At 39.2% G+C, this 24,945-nt stretch overlaps 1 protein-coding gene across 2 annotated transcripts in view; it reads left to right on the top strand.

The window, feature by feature from the left end:
* Positions 1 to 15,369, top strand: part of RPS6KA5 (ribosomal protein S6 kinase A5) — a 192,020-nt gene extending 176,651 nt beyond the window's left edge. Inside the window, exons 15-17 of one of the 2 annotated variants that reach the window (XM_003939861.4) lie at positions 9,501 to 9,660; positions 12,055 to 12,218; positions 13,516 to 15,369. In XM_003939861.4, coding sequence (XP_003939910.1) covers positions 9,501 to 9,660; positions 12,055 to 12,218; positions 13,516 to 13,755 — 564 coding nt within the window. In that variant the 3' untranslated portion in view covers positions 13,756 to 15,369. The other variant, XM_074393472.1, reaches the window with a different exon arrangement.
* The last annotated feature ends 9,576 nt before the right edge of the window (positions 15,370 to 24,945 follow it).

The following is a 24,945-nucleotide window of genomic DNA, read 5'->3' on the forward strand; positions in this document are numbered from 1 at the left end:
TACCCATCTGACCAAGGGCTAATATCCAGAATCCACAAAGAACTTAAACAAATTTACAAGAAAAAAAAAACAACCCCATCAAAAAGTGGGCAAAGGATATGTACAGAGACCTCTCAAAATAAGATATTTATGTAGTCAACAAACATGAAAAAAAGCTCATCATCACTGGTCATGAGAGAAATGCACATCAAAACCACATTGAAATACCATCTCACACCAGTCAGAATGGAGATCATTAAAAAATCACGAGACAACAAATGCTGGAGGAGAGGATGTGGAGAAATTGGAACACTTTTACACTGTTGATGAGAGTGTAAATTAGTTCAACCATTGTGGAAGACTGGTGATTTCTCAAGGATCTAGAACTAGAAATACCATTTGACCCAGCAATCCCACTGCTGGTTATATACCCGAAGGATTATAAATCGTTCTGTTATAAAGACACATGCACACGTATGTTTATTGCGGCACTGTTCACAATAGCAAAGACTTGGAACCGACCCAGATGCCCATCAATGATAGACTGGATAAAGAAAATGTGGCACATCTACACAATGGAATACTATACAGCCATAAAAAAGGATGAGTTCATGTCCTTTGCAGGGACATGGATGAATCTAGAAACCATCATTCTTAGCAAACTGACACAAGAACAGAAAACCAAACATTGCATGTTCTCACTCATAAGTGGGTTTTGAACAATGGGAACACATGGACATAGGGAGGGGAACATCATATACCAGGGCCTGTAGAGGTGGGAGCCTAGGGGAGGGATAGCATTAGGAGAAATACCTAATGTAGATGACAGGGTGATAGATGGAGCAAACCACCATGGCACGTGTATACCTGTGTAACAAACCTGCACGTTCTGCATACGTACCCCAGAACTTAAAAGTATGATTTTTTAAAAAGGAAAAAATGTATACAAAAAGAATGGAGAAAGGAATTTAAATGTTTTATTACAAAAAAAAAAAACAACACAAAAGAAGGCAGTAATGCAGAATCTGAAGGACAAAAAAAGCTATCATGCATATAGAAAACAAATAGCAAAATGACAGAAGTTATTTCCTTTTTACCAATAATTATTTTAAATGCAAATGGATTAAACTCTCTAATCAAAAGACAAAGATTGGCATAATGGATTTAAAAACATGACTAATTATATGCTGTCTGCAAAAGAATCACTTTAGATCCAAAGACACAAATCGATGGAAAGTGAAACTATGGGAAAAGATATTCCATGCAAATAGTAACCAAAAGAGATCAGGGCTGGGTGCGGTGACTCCCACCTATAATCCCAACACTTCAGGAGGCCTAGGCAGGCGGGTCACTTGAGGTCAGAAGTTCAAGACCAGCCTGGCCAACATGGTGAAACCCCATCTTTATTAAAAATACAAAAATTAGCCAGGCATGGTGGTGCATACCTGTAATCCCAGCTACTCGGGAGGTGGAGGCAGGAGAATCACTCGAACCCAGGAGGCAGAGGTTGCAGTGAGCCAAGATCGTGCCATTGCATTCCAGCCTGGGTAACAAGAGTGAAACTCTGTCTCAAAAACAAACAAGCAAACCAAAAAGAGATTGGGAGTAGCTACACTAAAATAGAGTTGTTACTTGTTTTTTGTCTTTTTTTGAGACAGAGTCTTGCTCTGTGGCCCAAGCTGGAGTGCAGTGGTGCAATCTCAGCTCACTTCATGCCTCAGCCTCCCAAGTCTCTGGGATTACAGGTGCATACCATGACACCCAGCTAATTTTTGTATTTTTAGTAGAGACGGTGTTTCGCCATGTTAGCCACACTAGTCTCAAACTTCCGGCCTCAAGCAATTGGCCCACCTCAGCCTCCCAAAGTGCTGGGATTACAGGCATGAGCCACCACTCTCAGCCACAAAATAGACTTTAAATCAACTAGTCTCAAACTTCCGGCCTCAAGCAATCGGCCCACCTCAGCCTCCCAAAGTGCTGGGATTACAGGCATGAGCCACCACTCTCAGCCACAAAATAGACTTTAAATCAAAAACGTTTATAAGAGGCTGGGCATAGTGGCTGACATGTGTAATCCCAGCACTTTGGAGGCAGGAGGATCACTTGAGTCCAGGAGTTTGAGATGAGCCTGGAGAACATAATGAGACCTCATTTCTACAGAAAATTTAAAAATTAGCCAGATGTAGTAGCATGTGCCTGTAGTCCCAGATACTCAGAAGGCTGAGATGGGAGGATCTCGTTAGCCTGGGAGGTCAAGACTGCAGTGAGTCATGATTATGTCACTATACTCCAACCTTGGCAACAAAGCAAGATCTTGTCTCAAAAAAAAAAAAGTTTACAAAAGACAAAGGGTCAGAGATTCCTCATATGTTAATAAAAGATCAAATTCAACAAGAAGACATAACAAACACTTGTATTCCTAGTGACAGACCAGTAAAGTATATGAAGCAAAAACTGACAGAACTGAAGTGAGAAGTAGACAGTCCTGTAATAATTATTGGAGACTTCAATACCCCACTCTCAATAATGGCTAAAACAGCCAGACAGAAAATAAGTAAAGAAACAGAAGACTTAACCAACTAGATCTAATGGACACATACAGAGTTAAAATGTGGAAGCAAACCCAAGTTTCCTTCAGTAGATGATAGACAAGTAAAATGTGCTATATGCATACACTGGAATATTACTCAGCCTTGGGAGGAAATTCTTACATATACTACAACACAGATGATTATTAGAGATATTATGCTGAATGAAAGAAGCCAGTTACAAAAAGACAAACACTGTATGTTCAGAAGTTACTTAGAAGTATTCAAAATCATAGGGACAGAAAGTAAAATGGTGGCTGCCAGGGGTTGTGGGGGAAGGGAGAATGGAGAGTTATTATTTAATGAAAGTTTTAGTTTTACAAGGTGAGAAGAGTTCTGGAGATGGATGGTGATGATGGTTGCATACCATGAAAGTATTTAATCCATTGAACTATACACTTAAAAATGGTTAACATGGTACATTTTGTTAAATGTATTTTAATTCAATAAAAAATTTAGAGTGGAGAGAAAGATATTCTATTCTGTGTTCCCCAGAAAGTGAAACCTGAAGCTAATACTTAATGTCATATTATGTTATTAAGGAGCATAATCCCAAGGGTGCAGGAGTGAGGAAAAGAAAGCAGAGCATGTACTACTGGGCTGGCCGTATGTTGTTACCAAGCGCAGTTGATCACTTGAACTCATGTAGCAGACTTCTAAGCAGAGCCAGGAAGCATGAGTTCTGTAAGTGGGTCATGTACCCATAGAATCTAGATATAGAGGACCTGGACCCATCAGCCATTGGTTCAGCACAGCTCTCAGAGACAGCACCCCGACCCCACAAGGTATTATCCTGAGCCAGCTGGTATCTTTGCTGAGCCTGTCATGTCACAGGCCAGCTACACTTGAGTGAACCATCTGTCAACCAGGCTTATCAGCTGATCATAGGAAACCTCCTTCAATGAGGCTATAGTGTGAGTTAAGGAAGAAATGTTAGTGCAGCCAAGACAGGTGACATGCATGTAAGCGTGTCATTTTCTCATGCCTTCTGAACTGCCTAGGGCAGACTCCAAGTGTACCATTTCCATAGTGCATTGGTTTGCTGCTGTACCTCCCTGAATTTGTGAATCAAGGCATCTGCTGATCTTAGCACATGATACACTACTCTTGGTATCGCTTGTCCAGGCACTCAGAGCCTGCCAGGATCTGGTAACATCTCATCTTTCACAGATACCTCTAGTACAATCAGAGCAACTGAATCCTATGGCCCAAGTAGCGTCCTGCTAATTGGCAGGATTGGACCTGTAGCAAAGCCTATGCTAGGCCCCACTTGAAATGGGTAGCCTTTAAAGTCACTTGATAAATTTCTTGGAGCAGTATTCTCAAATCCAACATATGCTACCTCCAAAATGCAAAGAAGCCGCTAAGTTCTATTCCTCTTTCTTAGTGGTACAAGGTAGGTTGTCTTTAAGAGAAGGAGGTTTCATTATGCCCTTGACCACTGAAGCCCTCAAATCTTTACTAATGTGACAGTCCCCTAAATCTTTGTGCTATTATTGTCTCATCCTCTGGCATGCAAATGGCTCATAGGGCATTTAGGATACTTCCTAGTTCCTGCTTACTATATCTCATTTAATGAAGAAATCAATGTAGAGAACGAGCATGGGTTTCTTCAGAATGTCAAGATGATCTGGGTCCCAACAGACTATGTTATAACACAGAGCAGGAAAGTTAACGTAGCCTTGTAAAGGCAGTTGACAAGGCAGTTGAATGCAATCTTTGCTGTGTAAAAACTTCCTGCTTCAATCTTTCCTGTTGATGGGAATCAAGAAGCATCCACTGACCAGATGAATAGTGCTTATCCATACCAGAAGCCGTATCAATTTGTACCACATTCGGCATGGCAGCTGCATTTCAGGGTCGCAGCTGACTTGGTTTTGGTCGTCCTCCATCATTCACCACAATCCTTCTGGAATGAGAATGTGGTGGGGCCTACCACCCTTGTATTCTTCAGTTAATTGTGACATTAATCTCTCAGATAAAAGGTTTTGCTTGTGACTTATGATCTTGGCCAGAGACAGCCTCAGGGGCTTCCACTTGGTACTTCCTCCCATCATGGCTCTTGCTCCACAAGCCAGGGAACCAGTGTGAGCACCATGATAGTACTAAGCACTGCAAAATGAACTTTGGCCAAAACTTCATCTGTAATCTGTATGAACAAGTCCCATTCCCACCAGAGGATCATTAGAATGTTTTGGGGCCCCCTGGTGTCAGTGCTTAGACCCCAAGTAGGTCTCATAAAAGCCTGGGTTTTTCCCTTTTTTAGTATACCTTGGCAAGTGGCCACAGGTCTCTCTGTGGAAAAATTGGGGAACTCTACTACCTATAATTGCTGTGGCATTTTAAGTCCCTTCTTCAAAGGGATCTGTTTTCCCCATCAATCAAGAATTGTGGGCCTGTGAACTGATGTAGATGGAGAAACTGGGTGAGGGACACTGACTTCTTCCATTTAGTGGCTGATGCCAGCCTTTCTATTTATCAGTGAAAGAAACATTAAACAAGTCAAGCGACATTAGTCATCTTTCCATCTGCCTTGCCCTCGCTGTCAGCCAGAGCTGCAAATCCCTCCAAGTTTAGGCATCGTAATTGTCTGCCCAGCCTTGCTTTATTGCCACTGATGGTTAAGTGAGGCCACCTGGTCTCTGCTGTGCCTAAACCCCATCATCGCATTGATGCTAGAGAGCTCAGTTCTATGACAACCGCTTCCACTGTCAACCCTGGCCTGCTGTGAACAGCCATCACCAAACTTCTCTTCACAGTCCTCCTCTCGCCAGTATGTTCCTTACTGCCTCAGTGACAGGACTGTGCTCTAAGCCCTCCCTGGGAGCATTGGCAGATGGCAGGTTCTCAAGCCTTATGTGGTCCATCTCTTCCAGCAGTCATTCACTTTCCTTAGCTGTTGAACTGCTTCCTGAGCGCTGTGCCGAGGAAGTTCAGCATCTCATTTAATTTACCCCATACTATCTTTTTGTGTCCAGGCCTCAGGGAGCCATTTCAGCTGCCAGCACCGACTCCAGGTATCTGCCAGAAATTTGAATTCTGAGTCTCAGATGAGTATTCCCATGGCAGTAATTTCTTCTCCAAGTTTTTGGGTTTGGGGATTATTACTATTTTTTTTTTTTTAGTAGACCACAGGAGGGTCTCACTCCATTGCTCACTGCAGCCTCGAACTCCTGGCCCAAGTAATTCTTCTGCTTCAGCCTCTTAAGTAGCTGGGACTACAGGTGTGTGCCACTGCCCCTGGCTACTTTTATTTTTTGTAGAGATGGGGATCTTGCTACACTGCCCAGGCTTATCTTGAACCCCCTAGCCTCCTGCCTTTTATTACTACTGTTACCACTGAGCCTCCTGCCTCAGCCTCCCGAGATGCTGGGATTACAGGCATGTGCCACCACTCCTGGCCTCCATCAGGTTTTATGCTCCATAAGAAAGGAGCTTCTGGAATGCTGGGAATGTTGTTTCTGGATATGGGTGCTGGGTTACAGGTATTATTTTGGGATGTCAGTAAGCTGTACACCTAGTATTTGGCACTTACCTCTATGCATGTTATGTCTAAATAAAAGTTGTTTTTTTTTTTTAATCAGTCTGAGAAAAGAGCAGGAAGAAAACAAAAGAACGGTGTAGTATAGGGTTATGGCAATAGGGCTTAGGGTGTATCACCCTCTAAGAAAGGTACCCAGAATAAAATTAGAATGGCTTGTAGACATGTTTACCAGGAAATGATATCAAGATGATGATGTTAAATTTCTGGAACTTCATGACTTCTGAATAAGGATTAGTAAAACAAATGTAGGATTTACTGTCAAACACACTGAATTTGGACTCTGGGGACAAACTGTTAGGATTCACATCCTACCACTGCCACCTACTAGTAATGTAGCTTAGGCACGTTATTAAGACTTTACTTTTTGGGAAAATAGGGATGATAATAGTACCCACCTCATGGGATTGTTGTGGGGATTAAACCAACTAATACAAATAGAGTACTTAGAACAGAGCCTGGCACAAAGAAAGCAGTCCATAAACATTAGCTCCTTTTATTACTACTGTTAGCACCAACTCCACCACCACTAAGTTCCTCTTTCAGGCTGGATCTTGGGCAGACTAATAACCTGACTTCCATGCCCAGTTTTCTGCTCTGCAGAATGAGAATTATATCATTCCACTTCTGGGGGATCAGGAAAATACCCTATAAAGATGCTTATCGCATTCACAGGACTAATTTTGCCCTACTTTCCTTTCCTTGCTTCCCCATAGATGTTAGGAGAACTTTTTCGCCACGTTTGGGGAGGTAAACTTGCAGCTAGAAAGGCAAGACCTGGGGAAACTACATTCTGTTCAGCAGCAAGTGTCAGGGAAATAGGATTGCAGAAAGAGAGGGGAAAGGAGCTGAATTCCTGGCATCTGAGGAAGAGGAGGGGGTCTGGAATACATGTGACACAAGTTCCACAGACTCATTAGAGCTATCATTTGGTGGCATTCCTCTGTTTAGTCAAGACCACGGTACAATCTCTATCATATTCCTGTCTTAAGTATTCTTAAAGAGTTCTTACTCATTCAGAAAATAATGATACTGGGATAGCAAACTCTGGGACTATGCAAGGTTCAGGGGATAGAGTGATACATAAGACCTAGTTCTGCTTCTAGAGAGCTCATGGTTTAGCAAGGCGAGCCGTTGTATTGAGTTACCCCACAAAGTGATAAGGCATCTATAGGTGTGCATACCAATTCAGTGGCTTTGTAGATTTTGGCCCTCAGTTCTGTGGATACAGGAGTGGAGGATAAGATCATGAAGAAAGGGTTCTTTCTATAGAGGGGAAGCCTTAAGAGACAAACCGATTAACCATTTGCTGAGCACCTACTGTATGTCAGACACAATACTAGGTATATGATTTCGTATAGCCTTATATATGACTTGCTACTTTTGCCCATGAAGAAATGGTCTAAGAGAAGTTAACAAATTTGCCCGTCTCAAAGCTAGTAATTGAAAAAGCAGTTGTTTGCAGCCAGATGTGACCCTAATGCTCATTTCCCCTGCTTTTGTGCCACATGTCTTCTCTCTGGAGTAGAGGACTGCAGATTTCCCGGTTACCCAGACCGAAAGGTTACACCCTAGGCACCCTAGGATGCTTGGTACTTTGCCAGCTGGACAAAGAAAATGGCATTCTAAGACCAACAGCATGTGAAAAGTCCCAGAGGCCCAAGAACTCTTGGTGAGGAACACAGGATTGGAATATGGGGAACTGAAGAAACTGAGGCTGAACAAGAGAGGCAAGAGTCAGAGACTGAAAGAAGCCAGTGACGGGATTTGAACAGGGAGATGTTGTAAGATTTAAGTTGCGTGACTGTTACTCTGGTGTCCGCATGAAGGATACAGGAGGCAAGAAGTCAGGTGAGGGGCAGGCGGAGGCACCGCATCAGTTATGAGACTGCAGCCTAATCTTGGACAGTTACTGCCAGCCTGTGGACTGGCTCACTCAGACCTAGTCGGAGCCTGCCTTGAAGCTACATCAAGGTTTTAGGGAGTTTTGTCTGTGTTCTACAGATGTTCTGACCTTGCCCTTCTTACAGCAATGAATCTTCCTTGTTAGGTTGCTCCAAATTAGGAACCGAGGTTCCTTCTCCATGTCTTCTTCTATTTTCAAACTCTGCACATTGTCATGCATATAGTTTTTATTCTTCTCAGGCACAATTTTCTATTTCGGAAAATCCAAATTTGCCCAAAGCCTTCTAGTCTCTAGTAACCTCGGAGTTGTCAAGTTTCTCTACCTCTGCGTGTGGGTCTTATTCCTGTCTTCTCCATCCTTCTTACTCATAGTTTGTTTATTATGTACCTATTGGATCTACTGGTTGTCCTTTTTATGTTATTTTTATTAGCCTGTCTAGGAGTTTCCATCTTTTCTGAGAGTCAGTGTGTAAAAGCTGCTTCACTGTCTTGTCACTGTGAGGGCAAGCCTCCTTTTCAGATGCGTGACCAGAAAACAAAGATGGCATGTTGTTTCTAGATCCCCAGAGTGTCCTGTGGCTTCCATGCTTCCTAATAAGGGTTGGGGTTGACACTGAGCCTCCCCTATGTGTCCCTTCCTAAGTGCCATGATGAACACGCTTCTCTCAGCCCAGGCTTCTGCCGACACCACTGGTCCCTTTTCACACTGTTTGGTGGGGCAGTCTCTTCGTCCACTCTGGTCCATATGCAGACACTAGCTACTTAACACCAGGCAGCCCACCACCACTGATAACCAGCCTACCATCTCTGCAAGACCAAAAATCAGCGAGCAGAGAAAGCTGCTCCCCCCGCCAAGAATTTTAAAGGAACGATTTTCTAAAATCCAATCTCTGCTACAAAGACAAGCCTTGGCTTGTTATTCTCTTAACTTTTTAAAGGGGAAAAATCTTAAACATAGATTTCAGACATACGGCTACAATGAAAACAGGTGGCTGTAGATAATTCACTGTATTTAAGACAAGAGTGAGAAAAATAAAATAAAAACAGGGGTAATTACAGATCAAATGGGAATGCTTATATAAAGTTTTTCAAGTCCTTAACCATGGTTCCGTGTCCTGGGGAAAGAATGGTGGAAATGTATAGAAAAGCATAGTTATTAAGGGATTCTGCTGTCCCTCTCTTTTCTGTTAACATCAGTACCATCTTTTCTGCAGCAGTTGGGATTATCCATTTTTGTTCTTATTGCCCTGAACATATTTATAAATGTGATTTTAAATCTTTACATCAGAATAAGCCATGCCACTGGTTTACAACTCTCTGAGATGTATTTGCTGCCTCAGTGATAGAAGTCACATAGTCTTTTAAACTCAATTATGCTAGTCGTAGTAGTTAGTAAATTACACCGATGACGTTACTATTAGGATTATTAGAGAGTGGCTTTAACATATCTGGGTAGTCATTCTGTTTTGTTACTTTTTCCCTGATAGTACACAATGTTGTCAGGACAGGTTCCCTTCCAATCTCATGACCGAAGTTTGACATGTACCAGCGCAGTGGAAATCATGAAGAAAATTAAAAAGGGAGACTTCTCCTTTGAAGGAGAAGCCTGGAAGAATGTATCCCAAGAGGCTAAAGATTTGATCCAAGGTAAGACTCTAATGAAATGTTACTCTTTTTTTTTCTTTTCTTTTTTTTTTGAAATGGAGTTTCACTCTTGTTGCCCAGGCTGGAGTTCAGTGGTGCAATTTTGGCTCACTGCAACCTCCACCTTCTGGGTTCAATTGATTCTTCTGCCTCAGCCTCCGGAGTAGCTGGGACTACAGGTGCCTGCCACCATACCTGGCTAATTTTTGTATTTTTATTAGAGATGGGGTTTTACCATATTGGCCATGCTGGTCTCAAACTCCTGCCCTTGTGATCCTCCCACCTTGGCCTCCCAAAGTGCTGGGATTACAGGCATGAGCCACCACACCCAGCTGAAATTTTACATTTTTTATATGATGTGTAGTGATTGAAGTGGAATCATGCCCATTACACATACATGTGTGCTAATTACTCGAGGAATCCATGTATATTCTAAAAGGCTTTTTAGAATATAAAAAGGCTACTCTCTTCAGCATTGTCTTCTCATCAGAACATTCTCCTTAGCAATGACATCTACGTTTCTAGCATGAACTAGCACTTAGCTCCCACTAGCATCTCAGTCAAACACATCTAAAACAAACCAATACTTTTTGACTGTTCTTTCCCCCAAACACGCTCCTCCTCTTGTCTTTCCTCCTGTCAATAGTGGCACTGCTAAGAAGCCAGATCACCAAAACAGAAACATCGATGTCCTCCTGGGTACCTGCACCTGCCTCGCCTTCCGCAGCCAGTCACGGAGTCCTACAGATTCAGCAGTGCTCCTGGCCGTCCCTTCCTTTCCATTCACCTGCCATTGCCTTTGTTCTCATCACCATTTCTCTCCCCAGATCTTCCAGCATCCTTTCACCTTGCCTCACTTCCTCCAACTTAAACTATTATCTCTCTCATCATCTATCGATAGAGGGACTTTTCTATAATCCAAAAGTGATTATGCCTCTTTTCTGCTGAAAATCCTTTGGAGACTCTGTTCGCTTTGTAGCAGGATCAGAGGGGAACAAACCTCTCAGAACACCGAACTGAGAAAGGAAGTGGCTTTTTATTTGGCCGGGAGCTGCAGGAGGCTAATGCCTTGACCACTGAGCTCCCAGAGAAGTGGCTTCTTTCCCTTTTTAAGGACTTAGAACTCTGAAGGGGGAGCGGAGGTGAAACTGTGTTATTGCCCATTGGCTGGGCAGCTGACCTCACAGTCTTTGGCTTTCGTTGATTTGCTAATTCATATGCAGAGCATGCGGGAATAGGCAGGGGAGGGGGCTTACAGACACAAGACAAAGGCAGTAGATCATTAGTTGGCAGAGGTATTTCCAGGAGAGGGTCTGGGTCGTGTAAAAGTGGAGGACATGACCCAGAGCCAGGCTCTGGCAGGTAGGGAAAACATTATTTGCAACACTTCAAGGTTTATAGTTAGCATAGATGCTGGGAATGGAAAAGGGAGTTATCTTCCTAGTCCTTGGGCTCATTATGGCCTGGTCAGTGGTGTCAGCAAGTCACTTCACAGCAGATCATTTGACCACGGATTCTAGTTCTTTGGTATTTTATCTCTCTTTACCCTCCTTCTCATCCAGAGGGAGGAGGTGGAGGTCTGCGAGGAGGGAGTTGGGTAAGGGGTCTCACTTCTCAGCTTCAGGTGAGACTCCTTAGCCTAGCATTTAACATTCAAAGCCCCTCATGACCTGATATTGTACACCTCTGCTTCCTCCTCACCCCAGCAATGCCATTGGAGGATATTTGAATTTCTCAGAAGTGCCGAGCTTTCAGATCCCTCGTGTCTTTACACGCTCTTCTTAATCCCTGGAGCCCTCCTCTTCCCCAAGCCACTTCTCCTTATCCTACAGGATTCATCTCCTAGAAGCCTTCCAGGAGGCCCACACTGCCTAGGCTACACTCTCCCCCAGGCTGCCCACACACTGTGTCTGTGTGTCTTGCCACTGCACTTGTCCCTGATATTATAATAGCTGGGGTTTTGTCTGTGTGTCTTCTGATATTAATAGCTCCTCCCTGTATCTCCATCTCCGTATCTCTAGTGCCTTACTGCCCTTCCTGACCTGTAGAAGATGGCCAGTAAGTGTTTGGTACATGGACGAAGTAGATTACGTGCGCTTTGCTCATTTGGAGCTTACCAAGTCACCAGTGGGAGTCTTTGTTTTGGTTGGTTCTTTTCTCCTGATTGAAAAGCCACTTAGTTAGCCTGCAGCTTCCTAGAAGTAGGCTACTATGACTTTATCATTAGAATCCAGTATTCACTAAAGAATTTAAATGAATAAGAAAATCTAATTATCTCTATAGGCGGTTAAAGCCAGATAGAAACCATCATGTCATGTGAACATAATTGAGATTTATTTCTGAGGTTTTTTAAAAACTATCTTTAAAATGATAGAATAAAAATATCTATTCCCACAGGACTTCTTACAGTTGATCCAAACAAAAGGCTTAAAATGTCTGGCTTGAGGTACAATGAATGGCTTCAAGATGGCAGCCAGCTGTCCTCAAATCCTCTGATGACTCCGGATATTCTGGGATCTTCAGGAGCTGCCGTGCATACCTGCGTGAAAGCAACCTTCCACGTAAGGCCCTGTGCTCTGCACATGTTGGGCAGTTGGAGTAGGAATCGTAATCAAATGTTCTTACTCTGTAGCCTCAGATACATTTTCTTCGTTTCATGTTTAAAATAATATGTGTCCTTTTACTTTTAAGTATGTTTTAATAAATTGCTTCTTGGTTATAAATACTTTATAGCAGAAAGTCCACAGGGGACCAGAGTCACTGCTAACCCACAAAGTATGTATTTGATTTGTAGAATGACCTCATGAGATGAGATAAATAGAACATTTTTCTCTCAAATAAACTAAATCATTTTCTTTAAAAACCATAATAAACATTAGGAACTAAGGCATATGTGAAAGTCCATTCATTCCACAGCCATTTAGTACATCACACATTCTTAAAACTGGGAGGGATATGAAGTAAGTTAATTGGGATTAAGTATAGAGTATATGTTTGAAAGGCTGAGACTGTGTGGCAGAAACTGTGGATTATGCACATTTGTGTCAAGTAGATGCAAATACATTAAGATAATTCATGTATAGTATGAGTTATGGAGAAAGAAAATCACCTTCAAAGGGATTATTTTGAGAAAGGAGAAGGGATAGGGATAGCGCTTCTTCAGCAGCAGAAATGGATTTAAAAAGTAATAAACTAGGAAATGTTGAGATGGTAAAGAGATTAACTGCAAGAATTTGTGTCAGATGATCCAAATCTTCTCATGACATAGGATGCAAGGTGACAACTAAAAGGAGTAACTATAGCCTTGTCCAAGCCTAGGCTAAGCAGCGTGAAGACAGGCTACAGGAGGAGGGGGCCAGGGCGAGGCTGTAGAGCTGTGCTTCTCTGTGTGTGTAAGTGTTCAGGATATACCCTGTCACTGAATGGGAAGTAAAGAGCAAAGACTTACAATGCATCAAGTCTGCTTGCATTGGGACTTTGTGTTCAGAATTTTAAATCTTAGACACAGAACCAGTAAAAGCACTGGGGGGTGGTTTAGGTTACAGATGGTCTTCATGAATTTCCATTCGATTGTTTTGTTTTAGACTGTAGTACTAACTTCTTCCAAAGATTTATTAGAATTGTGACTCTCAGACAGCCTAGCTAGTTTGATTTAAACAGAGCCCTCAGAAATGTTTTCTGGTGAACTTCTCCACCCTGCCAGTAGACTTCGATACAAAGGTTTTCTGAGCTTTGTTCCCTTAAAACAACTTGGGGCTGCATTTACCAATGGAAAGTTGTCTTCTGCTGTAAGTCATAACTGCTAGGAAAACGTCAGTGCTTTTACCTTCACAGAGGTTCCCTTTTTTTCTCCCCTAGGCCTTTAACAAATACAAAAGAGAGGGATTTTGCCTTCAGAATGTCGATAAGGCCCCTTTGGCTAAGAGAAGAAAAATGAAAAAGACTAGCACCAGTACGGAGACGCGCAGCAGTTCCAGTGAGAGTTCCCATTCTTCTTCCTCTCATTCTCATGGTAAAACTACACCCACCAAGACTCTGCAGCCCAGCAATCCTGCCGACAGCAATAACCCAGAGACCCTCTTCCAGTTCTCGGACTGAGTAGCTTAGGCATGGTAGGAGTGTGACAGTGATCCATTGCACCTTGTTTCCCTCAGCATATGCCTGAGGCCATGTTTTATGCTTTTAAAAATGTTTCCCGTTGGTCTCATTGGAATCTGCCTCCTAATGGTTTTTTTCAGAAAAACCTGTTTGGTTATCCTCATCCAAAAGCACTGGACAGAGAATGTTACTGTGAATAGAGCACATGTTACTCTTTTTAGCAACCTAGCATGATGCCAACAAGACTATTCATGAAAGAGCAAAGGTTCCTGTAAATTTAATTAGGGTTAGATTTGAGCTGCTTGCAGAACAAGTCACAGGTTTTCCGGGTGTCTGCCAACAAGAAATGACTCATACTGTGATGATGCCTTTTGCTTTGCCTTGTGGACAATGTGGGTTTTTGAAATTTGCACCCTTCAAATGGTGATTTATCAGAGAAAGGGGTCTGTTTTCAAAAAAAGATTCTGTAACGAATTTTATGTGTGGCATATACTTATTTCTGGAGAGAAGATTTTAACTTATTGTTTTTATTTTATGGTTACATATGATGATAACCTGCTATTATTAATGTTTTTCCAAAAAGTTAAAAAAAAAAAAAAGATTTAAGAACTCAAGGTCCCATACTCTGTGGGATCCATCTGAGATGCATGCTAAGCTATGTGTATGTTTTTAATTTTGCACTGCTCTTTCCTGGCAATTTGTTTTAATGGTTATTGCAGAATATTAAGGTACATGTCTCTCTGTTTTAGGTAACATTGCACTTTATTAAAAAGTATGAATAAAGCAAACTATTTTATAAAGTGCACCGTTTAAAGCATTTGCACTGTATTTTTGCCATTTATTTTCATTTTCTACTTTAAATTTGTCCTCACATCCCTCTTCTACTTTGTATGCAACAAGTAGAATGGGGCATGTTGTGTAATGTTGTAGTCAGCCACGTGTGCACCAATGTGAGGAAAACCTGAAGGGAAATTCTACTGAACACTGTGCTTCATGTTTGTACACTGTGCTGTGCTACAGTGAGGAATTTCCTCCTGTAGTCATATATTATGTACATAATATTTTAAAATCATACCTACAACTTGGCTGGAAATTTTTCTGTTAAATTTTAAATCTAGAAAGCATATTTTATAAACTTCTGCAGAGCACTTTTATTGCTCAAAAGTTCTGAATTCATACAGAAAACAAGTACTATGTGATGAAAACATTTCATTGAAAGATTGCTGCATTTAAAAAGATAATTGATTCGTTCCCTATGCAAAAAAAGAAGTGATAGGATTTGTATGTTATATTTCCTTTTAAAGCCATCATGTGAAATGTCAGGACTGAGAAAAGTGATTTTTGCTATGTTTACAGGAATCATGCTTAAAAAGATAATGCCCAACATGTTTATTTTATAGTGTTTGTTAATGATAACCTTTTGAGCATTAGTTTGGAATTTGGACATGATATTTATTTATTCCTTTCTTGAGGTAATAGCAGCATTAATTTCAACCCGTTATGAATACTAAAAATATTGCACTCTATGTAATGGTAGTATATTTATTACTAAATCAATGTATATAGTAATAGCACAGGCAAAAAAAATGGCAAATATTAAAAATTTTTTCAAGATATTGTATTATCCTGTTTACATTTTTGTCCACAGTGGTTATTGGGAATAATATTTTATACTTTTTGCTGACCCAAATGGCTACATGATTCTGAGTTAGTGAAAGTTTCATACGTCCAACTTTCAGTTATTCCTAGTAATTATGGGAAATTTTGTGTGCATTATTACCAAACTATTGCAAATTCACAAAATGTGATTCCGTCAGGCACAGATCTCAAGAGAATGACCATATTTATAATTATATTTTATATATTTTGAGCATATTTGGCTCTTCAAGCCATTTTTTTTTAACTGTGCATCCTGGTAGAAAATACTAGTTGTAAAGTACAAACTAAAGGGACTATGTTGCTAATAAAAAATGATCCAGAAAAATGGTCAGACAGTATACCCTCATGATTGATGATGTGGTTGATTTCATTTTGAATGTTGGAAATTAATGGGTTTCATTTTCATGTGTTTCCATTGCCTCTTCTGGAAGAGGACTTGACAGAGAATGAAATGAGTAAAAATGCAGTGAGACAAACAGAAGAAGGAAAGGTAAGGCTAGCCGTCAACTGATGAGCCTGCCTGAATAATCTAGAATGGGCTTTTGAAAAGACCTTAGCCAACACGTACTGTTGCACCCTTGTCAAGTATCTTCATTCTTACCCTACTTATAAGTACCAAAAAGACAGCATTTGATGCCAAGTTTGAAGCAGTTAGGTAGTCTGCAGGCTGTTGGTTAATATACAGTGAATTGCACTTTAAAATTCAGAAAGCTTTCATTTGGTCACATCAAAAATAAACAATGCAAAATACTTTATATAAAAATGTTAAATGATAGGACTCTTTTTTGGTATTAAGAGTAAAATAGAAGATCTAAGAAATACAGATACTTCACATTATTTCTCTTTATGACATTAACTTTGGGACTAGAGCCAAATCACCCCTTCCCTTCTTCACTTAGTGATTTCATATTGTATATAATTTTCATGCCAACATAAATCCTGATTCATATATTTTGTAACTATATATAACAAATTGAGAGGCAAGAATAAGAAAAGGAAGGTGATAAAAGAAAGAAATTAAGAAAGACCAGTTTCATTACTCTGCCAGATCCTGTGTCTAAAAGAGGTTAATTTGCATTTTGAAATTCACTGGTGGGGTGTGGTGGCTCAAGCCTATAATCCTAGGGCTTTAGGAGTACAAAATAGGAGAACCACTTGAAGCCAGGAGTTAGAGATCATCCTGATCAACATAGTGAGACACTGTTTCTCCAAAAATAAAAGTTAAAATTAACTGAGCATGGTGGCTCATGCCTGTAGCTCTAGCTACTCAGGAGGCCAGGATGTGGAGGATCACTTGAGCCCAGGAGTTCGAGGCTGCAGTGAGCTGTGATCACGCCACTGCACTCCAGCCTGGGCAACAGAGCGAGACCATATTTTAAAAAAAAAGAAAAAAGAAATTCATTAATTCTTCCAAACCTTTATAAAGTGAGAAACCACTGAGTTACTACAATAGAAAGTTTCTTGAGTTAATTTCCACATTGTTGTCTATCTTGGAGTCACAAGTTCATTATCCAAGAAAACTGCCTTCTGATTTTTTTTAGATTGCTGCTGATTTCTTAAGTATGTAAATGACTAACCATTAAATATAAGGTAAGTTATTTTAAAGTCGTCTACTAAGATAGCAGTCACTTTTTTTAAAGTAAGGAAATTCCTTTTGCATCTCAGTTTATGTTCTCAAAAACACTACTTTATAAAAGTACACAATTTACTGGGTACTTATTCACCTTGCCCCCATTTCAAGAGCCATTACTGACATATTTAGTAGGAAAAGCGTATCTCATAATAGTGAAAATTTCTAAATTATTGGGTCTATATGTGCCTTAGACCACCTGATCACTACTTTGTTCTCCCAATGACCGATAATAATAGCATGATTTGAGTGTTCATGCAAAAATACATCTAATATTCCTTAAGATCTAAGTAAATAAGTTAAATTCTGATATGCCACTTACATCAAAATAATTATAAAGATGAATTATTACTGTAACATCATGCATAAGTATCAAAATTATATGACTTTTGGCCTCTCAAATGTCTTACATGATAATATCCCAATTTCTAGTCTTTAATTAATTGTATACCTCACATGAGTGTCTGTCATCATTTGATACCTTTATCTGGCACTAAAACAAATGTAGCAGGTGCTAATGAAATTTGAAGTTTAGATAGGAGACATTGTAAAACTCAAGAATGAGGAAAAAAAATTTAACAGAAGTATGTATGAAGGAAATATTTTAAGTATAATCTACACAAATAAAATAAATGCTACAGCCAACATAAAGGCTTTATTCCCTGTTTTGTTAAATAACTTCACTCCAAATTGTGACATTCTTTAGACAGAGTATTTTCCTTGAGTAGTAATTACGTGTTTTATTGGGGGGAGCGCATATTTTCAAGGGGAAAACATCTTCCTAAGAACATTTGATTAGCCTCACTTCTGTCCTCAGCTTCTACATTGGTTACTTTTCAAGATATTTCTTCTGAGCCCTTTTCTTTGTGTGCCTAGCTCCCCGTTACGTAATTAAGTAGTTGATTGCTGTTCCAAATGCTTCCCCTACTCAAGGCTGTTGTCCACTCTGTTTCATGAATTTGTGAATTAAGTAGGTGCCTAATATTTTCCTAATATTAGGCCAAAAAGGAGTAAGAAACTAAAGTGGCTTCCAAATATTTGTGTCTTGCAAAATAGGAAATGTTTCTTGCCAGTCATTTCCTTTCCATTATTCCTTTTAACCACATTACAAAAGCCTAGTATTTTGTATTTAGAAGGAGACTTGTATTAAAAGACAAGATTCTTGGTAGTTATTCATCAGGCTTCAGTTTCTTGGTGTACTTCTTCTGGGAGAGGTAGGAGGACCTTTTGTAGTATTTTTCCAGCTATAATATAATGCTGCTTGGGTTATCAGAAGGTATTGAATACTTCAGATAAGTAAAGTTAGTATTTAGTATAGCAGCTGTTCTTCAGAGCACAGGAAACTGGGATAGTATGTAGCACTATGCTATTTCCATTATTGTTTTTCATTGCATAACACTTTTAATTTGTACAGTTGTATAAAATTTGCCTCTTTACTAAAAAAAAAAAAATCCAGTTTCATTCTTGTTCCTTGCCATATTAAGCAGTTTTTATCTTTTCATTTATGTTTTACATTTTCTTATCTTAGAAGAAAAAGAAAACAGAGAGAATGAAAGAGAAATGTCATGACTTAGAAAAGGAAATTTGAGCTGTACGGAATACTGCAGCTTTATTTTCTGGCATTTCTGCTTGTAGATAGATTAGAAAATCCTTGTTTCTCTTGTTTGTTTTGTTTTAAAATCCAGTAAGGTTGAGGAACTTGACATTTTAAAACAGTAGTTTTATTTTTCACTACGTAAGAGGCTGGTCATGTAAAATATGCACTGCTATGTTGGAATGGATATATGTGTAATAATTATCCTCATTAAAGCTCTGTTGCTGTGGCAGGCATTCAGTTATTCCTAGTAGTTTAATTTAGGTACTATACTGCTGTTCGCTGAAACTATAAATACTAGCAAAAGGAATGATTTAATGTACAATAATGCTCTTGTGTGAATAAAAACACAAATTTAAAGGTGCTATATCACATAAAAAGTTAATGCTTCAGTACTGAAGTTTTGAAAAATATTCCTAAAAACTTCACAGGCATGAATTTTTGAAAAGAAGAAGAAACCACATATACACATAGAAGAATTTTTAAAGACTGACATTTTAAAGTATAGCTGATAAAAATGGTATGTATCCCTACGTGTGGAATTTAAACTTGTTGAAAATAATCTAAGCTGCAATAATCTATGTAACCGTTCTTTCACAGTTTTACGTAAAGATAAGAATTTGTCTTACTAAAAGGTAAATGGAAAATTTTAAAAGATGAAAAGCATTATTTTTCCTCTTTTCTATGTGGACAATTAAAAGTATAGTCGAGCCTTGGCTCAAATGAGTTGTCTTTGTGTGAGACAGGGTCTCACTCTGTCACCCAGGCTGGAGTGCAGTGGAGTGATCACAACTCACTGCAGCCTCTATCTCCTGGGCTCAAGCAATCCTCACACCTCAGTCTCCTAAGTAGCTGGGACTACAGGCATGTGCCATCATGCCCAGCTGTTTTTCTTTTCTTTTTCTTTTTTTTTTTTAATAGCTACAAGTTCTCGGTATGGTGCCCAGGCTAGTCTCAGACTCCTAGTTTCAAGCAGTCCTCCCGCCTCAGCCTCCCAGTGTTGGCCACTGTGCCCAACCATGAGTTGCCTTTTGAGTTGTCTTTCTTAACTGCATCAGTTCATTCCATACTTAGTACATGCACTTTTTCTTGCATTGTTTTTCTGTTTTTCTATTATATGTTCACACTCATTTGTGTATTTCTACACTGGTATTTCACTCACTACTTCTTAAGATACCCACATGTGGACCTACATTTATAAATTGTAATTCTGATCAGAGAAATAAGAACTTGATTGGGACAGAGCTGGGAAATGTTTGTGCTGAAAATTATTAGGCATAAGGAAATAATGATGCTGTGTGAGAAAGCAAGTAGACTCACAGTTCTGACATACAAACATCTGCAATAAACATAGAAAAGGCTACTTTACAGAAATGTTATTTCATTACCCATATGGACAAATCTCTCTCTCTTTCTCTCTCTCTCTTTTTTTTTTTTTTTTCTGAGATAGAGTCTCACTCTCGTTGCCCAGGCTGGAGTGCGGTGAATCTCAGTTCACTGCAACCTCCATCTCCCGGGTTCAAGTAATTGTCTTGCCTCAGTCTCCTGAATAGCTAGGACTACAGGCACACATCACCACGCCTGGCTAATTTTTGTATTTTTAGTAGAGATGGAGTTTCACCATGTTGGCCAGGCTGGTCTTGATCTCCTGACCTCCTGATCCACCCGCCTCAGCCTCCCAAAGTGCTTGGATTACAGAAATAAACTACCATGCCCAGCCTGGACAAATCTCTTTTATAAAGTTTTGTCTACTGTGTAGATAAAGGAACTTATAAGCTTCCTTAAGTGGTTCTTTTTCTTTAGGAATCCCACGTGGTAATTCTCTCCTCTGTTTTCCCACTCCTTCCCCAGCTTGCCCACTGCTCCAAACACTGACATACAGTGGCCAAAGAGACCAGTCCAAATGAAGCACTAAGACTACATGCAGATAGTGATCATATTGTTCAAAATGTTATTGCAATATGGCATAAGTGCACAGGTAGGTCTTAAGTATACAGCTCAAAAAGTGTTTATATATTTATGCATCCAGTAGCCATCACTCAGATCAAGACGAGGCTCCCAGTCAGTACTCACACATAGCCACCATTCTGACCTCTGTCACTGTTGTTGACATTCCTCTACATGGAATTATACAGTTTGTAGATTTTTGTGTCTGGTTTAATTTAATCAGCATTATGTCTGTGAAATGCATCTATGTTGTTGCATGTAACAATAACGATAATTTGGTTTTTTTTTTCATTGCTGTGTAGTATTCCATCAGATAAATACGTCACAATTTATCCAGTCTGCCATTGATAGACATTTTGGTTGTTTATAGTTTTTAACTTTTACGTTTAAAGCAGCCATAAGCATTCTTGTACATATCTTTTAGTGGACATGTACACTCATTTCTCTTGTGTGTACACTTAAAAGTGAGCCATAATCGCACCGCTCCACTCCATTCTGGACGACAGAGTGAGACCCTGTCTCAAAAAGCAAACAAGGAGTGAAACTACTGAGTCGAAAGATGAATATATATTTAGCTGTAAAATGTATTACCAGATAGTTTTCCACAGTGGTTGTATCAACTTACAAACCCACCAGTAAGGTATAAGTGTTCTAGTTGTTCCACATCCTCATCAGTACTTGGTACCATAAGCCCTAGTAGTTTAGCCATTCTGACAAATGCATATTTGATTGTGGTTTTAGCCATTCTGGTGATTGTGTATTTCACTAAGGTTTTAAGGTGCATTTTCCTGATAAGTAATGATGTATGGAACACCTTTTTATATTTTTAATAGTCATTTGGCTATCCTCAATTGTTAAGTGCCTGTTCAAGTCATTTGTTCATATTTATTGGATTCTCTTTTTTTCTTATTGACTTGCAAGAGTCCTTTATGTTTTATGGACATGAGGTTTTTTTGTCAGATGTATTACCATAAATGTCTTCTCTTTTAGTTTGCTTTTCTACTTCCTAAGTGCTTTCCTTTGATGACCAAAAAATTTATCAAGTCCAATATACCAATCTTTTCTTTAATTTGTAATAATGTTGTATCATATTTAATGAATGTTCACATTCAAGATTATGAAGATATTCTTATATTCTTCTAAAAGCTTTATTGGCTGGGCGAGGTGGCTCATGCCTGTAATCCCAGTGCTTTGGGAGGCTGATCCAGGTGGATCACTGGAGGTCAGGAGTTGGACCAGCCTGGCCAACATAGTGAAACGCCATCTACTAAAAATACAAAAATTAGCCAGGCGTGATGGTGCACACCTGTAATTCCAGCTACTTGGGAAGCTGAGGCGGGAGAATTGAGAATTGCTTAAGCCCAGAAGGCAGAGGTTGCAGTGAGCCGAGATCACGCCACTATACTCCAGCCTGGGCAACAGAGTGAGACTCCATCTCAAAAAAATAAAAATAAAACCTTTATTGTTTTATCATTCACATTAGGCTTATAGTCTGTCTACTGCCGATATTTGTATATGATGTGAAATAGTAGCCAAAGTTTGTTTTTTCATATCAGTATTCACTTGACCCACCACAATGTATTGAAAAGCTGAGTTGTCATTTTTATGAAGTCTTCGTATCTGGTAGTGTAAGACCTCTAACTTTGATCTAATAGTTCTAATAGTTTTGGCTATTAGTACTTGGTATTAGTACTACTACTGTATATTTTAAAGACTCTGTATTGTTTGTTTACCCACATGTTTATGTTTTCTGGTGTTTTTCCTTCCATCCTGCCTTTTTTACTTCCACCTGGATTATTTTCCTTCACCTGGAGAATTCTCTTTAGTGCCAGTCCTCTGACAATGAATTCTCTCAGCTTTTGTTTTTTGAAACCTTTCTTTTGCCTTTGCATTTCCATATACATTTTAGAATCACCTCGTTGGTTTTTGTGGCAGGGGATGTTAGGGTTTACTTGGTGTTGCATTGAATGTATAAATCATTATTTCAGGAGAAATTATATCTTAACAATTTTGAGTTTTCCAATCCATGGTCATGGTATGTCCCTCTATTTACTTAGGTATTTAATTCGTCTCACCAGAGTTTTATAGATTTACATGTAGAGGTTAGATTTATATCTATGTTTTTGACAGTTTTATTTTATTATCAAATTGGTTTTAATTTGTTTACAGAAATATAGGAATTGTTTTTGGTATATTGCCCTTCCAGTTAGAAGCCTTGCTAAATTCACTTTTTAATTCTAATAATTCTATATATTATTTTAGATTTCTTTAGGTCTATAGTTATATCTTCTGTAAATAATGATAGTTTCATTTCTGCCTTTTCAATTTTTATTTTTCTTGACTTATTGAGTAGACCAGGACCGCTACTAAAATGCTAAATGAAGTAATGGCAATGGACTACTTTAACTTCTTGAACTCAAAATAAGAATTCAATATTTTACTATTCAATATTATGTTTTATGTAATTATTATAGATATCATATGCCAGATTGTTTCTTTTTATTTCTAGTTTTCACTAAATGTTTTTTCTGCCTCCATTGAGATAATCATGTATTTTTTCTTTATTCCCCTACAGTGATAAGTTACACTAATTTTGAAATGCTGAAAATAGAGTAAATTCCATGTTCATGATATATTACTCTTTTTATGTATCAATGGATATAGTTTGCTAATATTTTGCCTAAGATTTTGAGTCATAAGAAGGATAGGCCTAAGCTGGGTGTGGTATCTCACACCTGTGATTTCAACACTTTGGGAGGCCAAGAAGGGAGGATTGCTTCAGCCTAGGAGTTGGAGACCAACCTAGGCAACATACTGAGACCTCATCTCTACAAAAAATTTAAAAATTATCTAAGTGTGGTGGTGTACACCTGTAGTCCCAACTACTCTGGAGGCTAAGGTAGGAGAATCGCTTGAGTACAGGAAGCAGGGGTTGCAGTGAACCAAGATTGTTCCACTGTACTCCCACCTGGGCGACAGAGCAAGAGACTGTCTTTGAAAAAAGGCAGAGGGGAGGCAGAGAGGAAGAAAAAGGAGGATAGAACTGTAATTTTTCTTTCTTTTTTTTTTTTTTTTTTTTTTTTTGAGACGGAGTTTCCCTCTTGTTACCCAGGCTGGAGTGCAATGGCGCGATCTCGGCTCACCGCAACCTCCGCCTCCTGGGCTCAGGCAATTCTCCTGCCTCAGCCTCCTGAGTAGCTGGGATTACAGGCACGCGCCACCATGCCCAGCTAATTTTTTGTATTTTTAGTAGAGACGGGGTTTCAGCATGTTGACCAGGATGGTCTCGATCTCTCGACCTTGTGATCCACCCGCCTCGGCCTCCCAAAGTGCTGGGATTACAGGCTTGAGCCACCGTGCCCGGCCAATTTTTCTTTCTTTACTATTTTTGTCAAGTTTTGGTATTAATATTATCCTGGCCTCAGGATAGTTTCATTTCTGCCTTTTCAGTTTTTATTTTTCTTGACTTATTGAGTGGACCAGGACCTCTACTAAAATGTTAAATGAAGTAATGGCAATGGACTACTTTAACTTCTTGAACTCAAAATAAGAATTCAATATTTTACTATTCAATATTATGTTTTACGTAATTTTTATAGATATCATATGCCAGATTGTTTCTTTTTATTTCTAGTTTTCGCTAAATGTTTTTTCTGCCTCCATTGAGATAATCATGTATTTTTTCTTTATTCCCCTACAGTGATAAGTTATACTAATTTTGAAATGCTGAAAATAGAGTAAATAAAATTAAAAAAAAAAAAACTTTGGAGGTATGTTCCCTTTTTTCTACACTCTGGAAGAGTTTGCACCTGATATTATCCCTCCTGTTTAAAATAACTCAACATTGAAGCCACTTGAATGAGCAGTTTTCTTTGTGGGAAAGTTGTCATTAATTGGAATATATCTTGTCCATTTACAGTTAATGTAATTATTTATTACTGGTTTTAAGTCTGCCATCTTACAATTTCTTTAACATTTTTGTCCTATACCCTCTTGGTTCCAGTATTTTGTGTCTTCTTCTGATAAACCAAGTCTTTTATCCATTTTTTCCTCCTATGTTAGTTTGTTAGAGATTTTTAGAAATTCATTTTGTGATTACCTTAAAGATTATCGCATCCGTCTTTGACTTACTTACTGCCTTAAATTGATACATTACCGCTCCCCAACAATGCAGGAATTTTATGACAGTTTAAATCTGCTTTCCCCCTTCTTCCTTTTGTGTTAATTGTTGTCATGTATTTTACTTCTACATTCTATATATATCTTGTCTCTCTATATATATTATATATATATATATATATCTTATACTATTCTATAAGTATTTCAGACTTGACAGACATTATTAGTACTACTCCTCTAT

The sequence above is a fragment of the Saimiri boliviensis genome, chromosome 2 (assembly GCF_048565385.1).
Source record: "Saimiri boliviensis isolate mSaiBol1 chromosome 2, mSaiBol1.pri, whole genome shotgun sequence".
NCBI lineage: Eukaryota > Metazoa > Chordata > Mammalia > Primates > Cebidae > Saimiri > Saimiri boliviensis.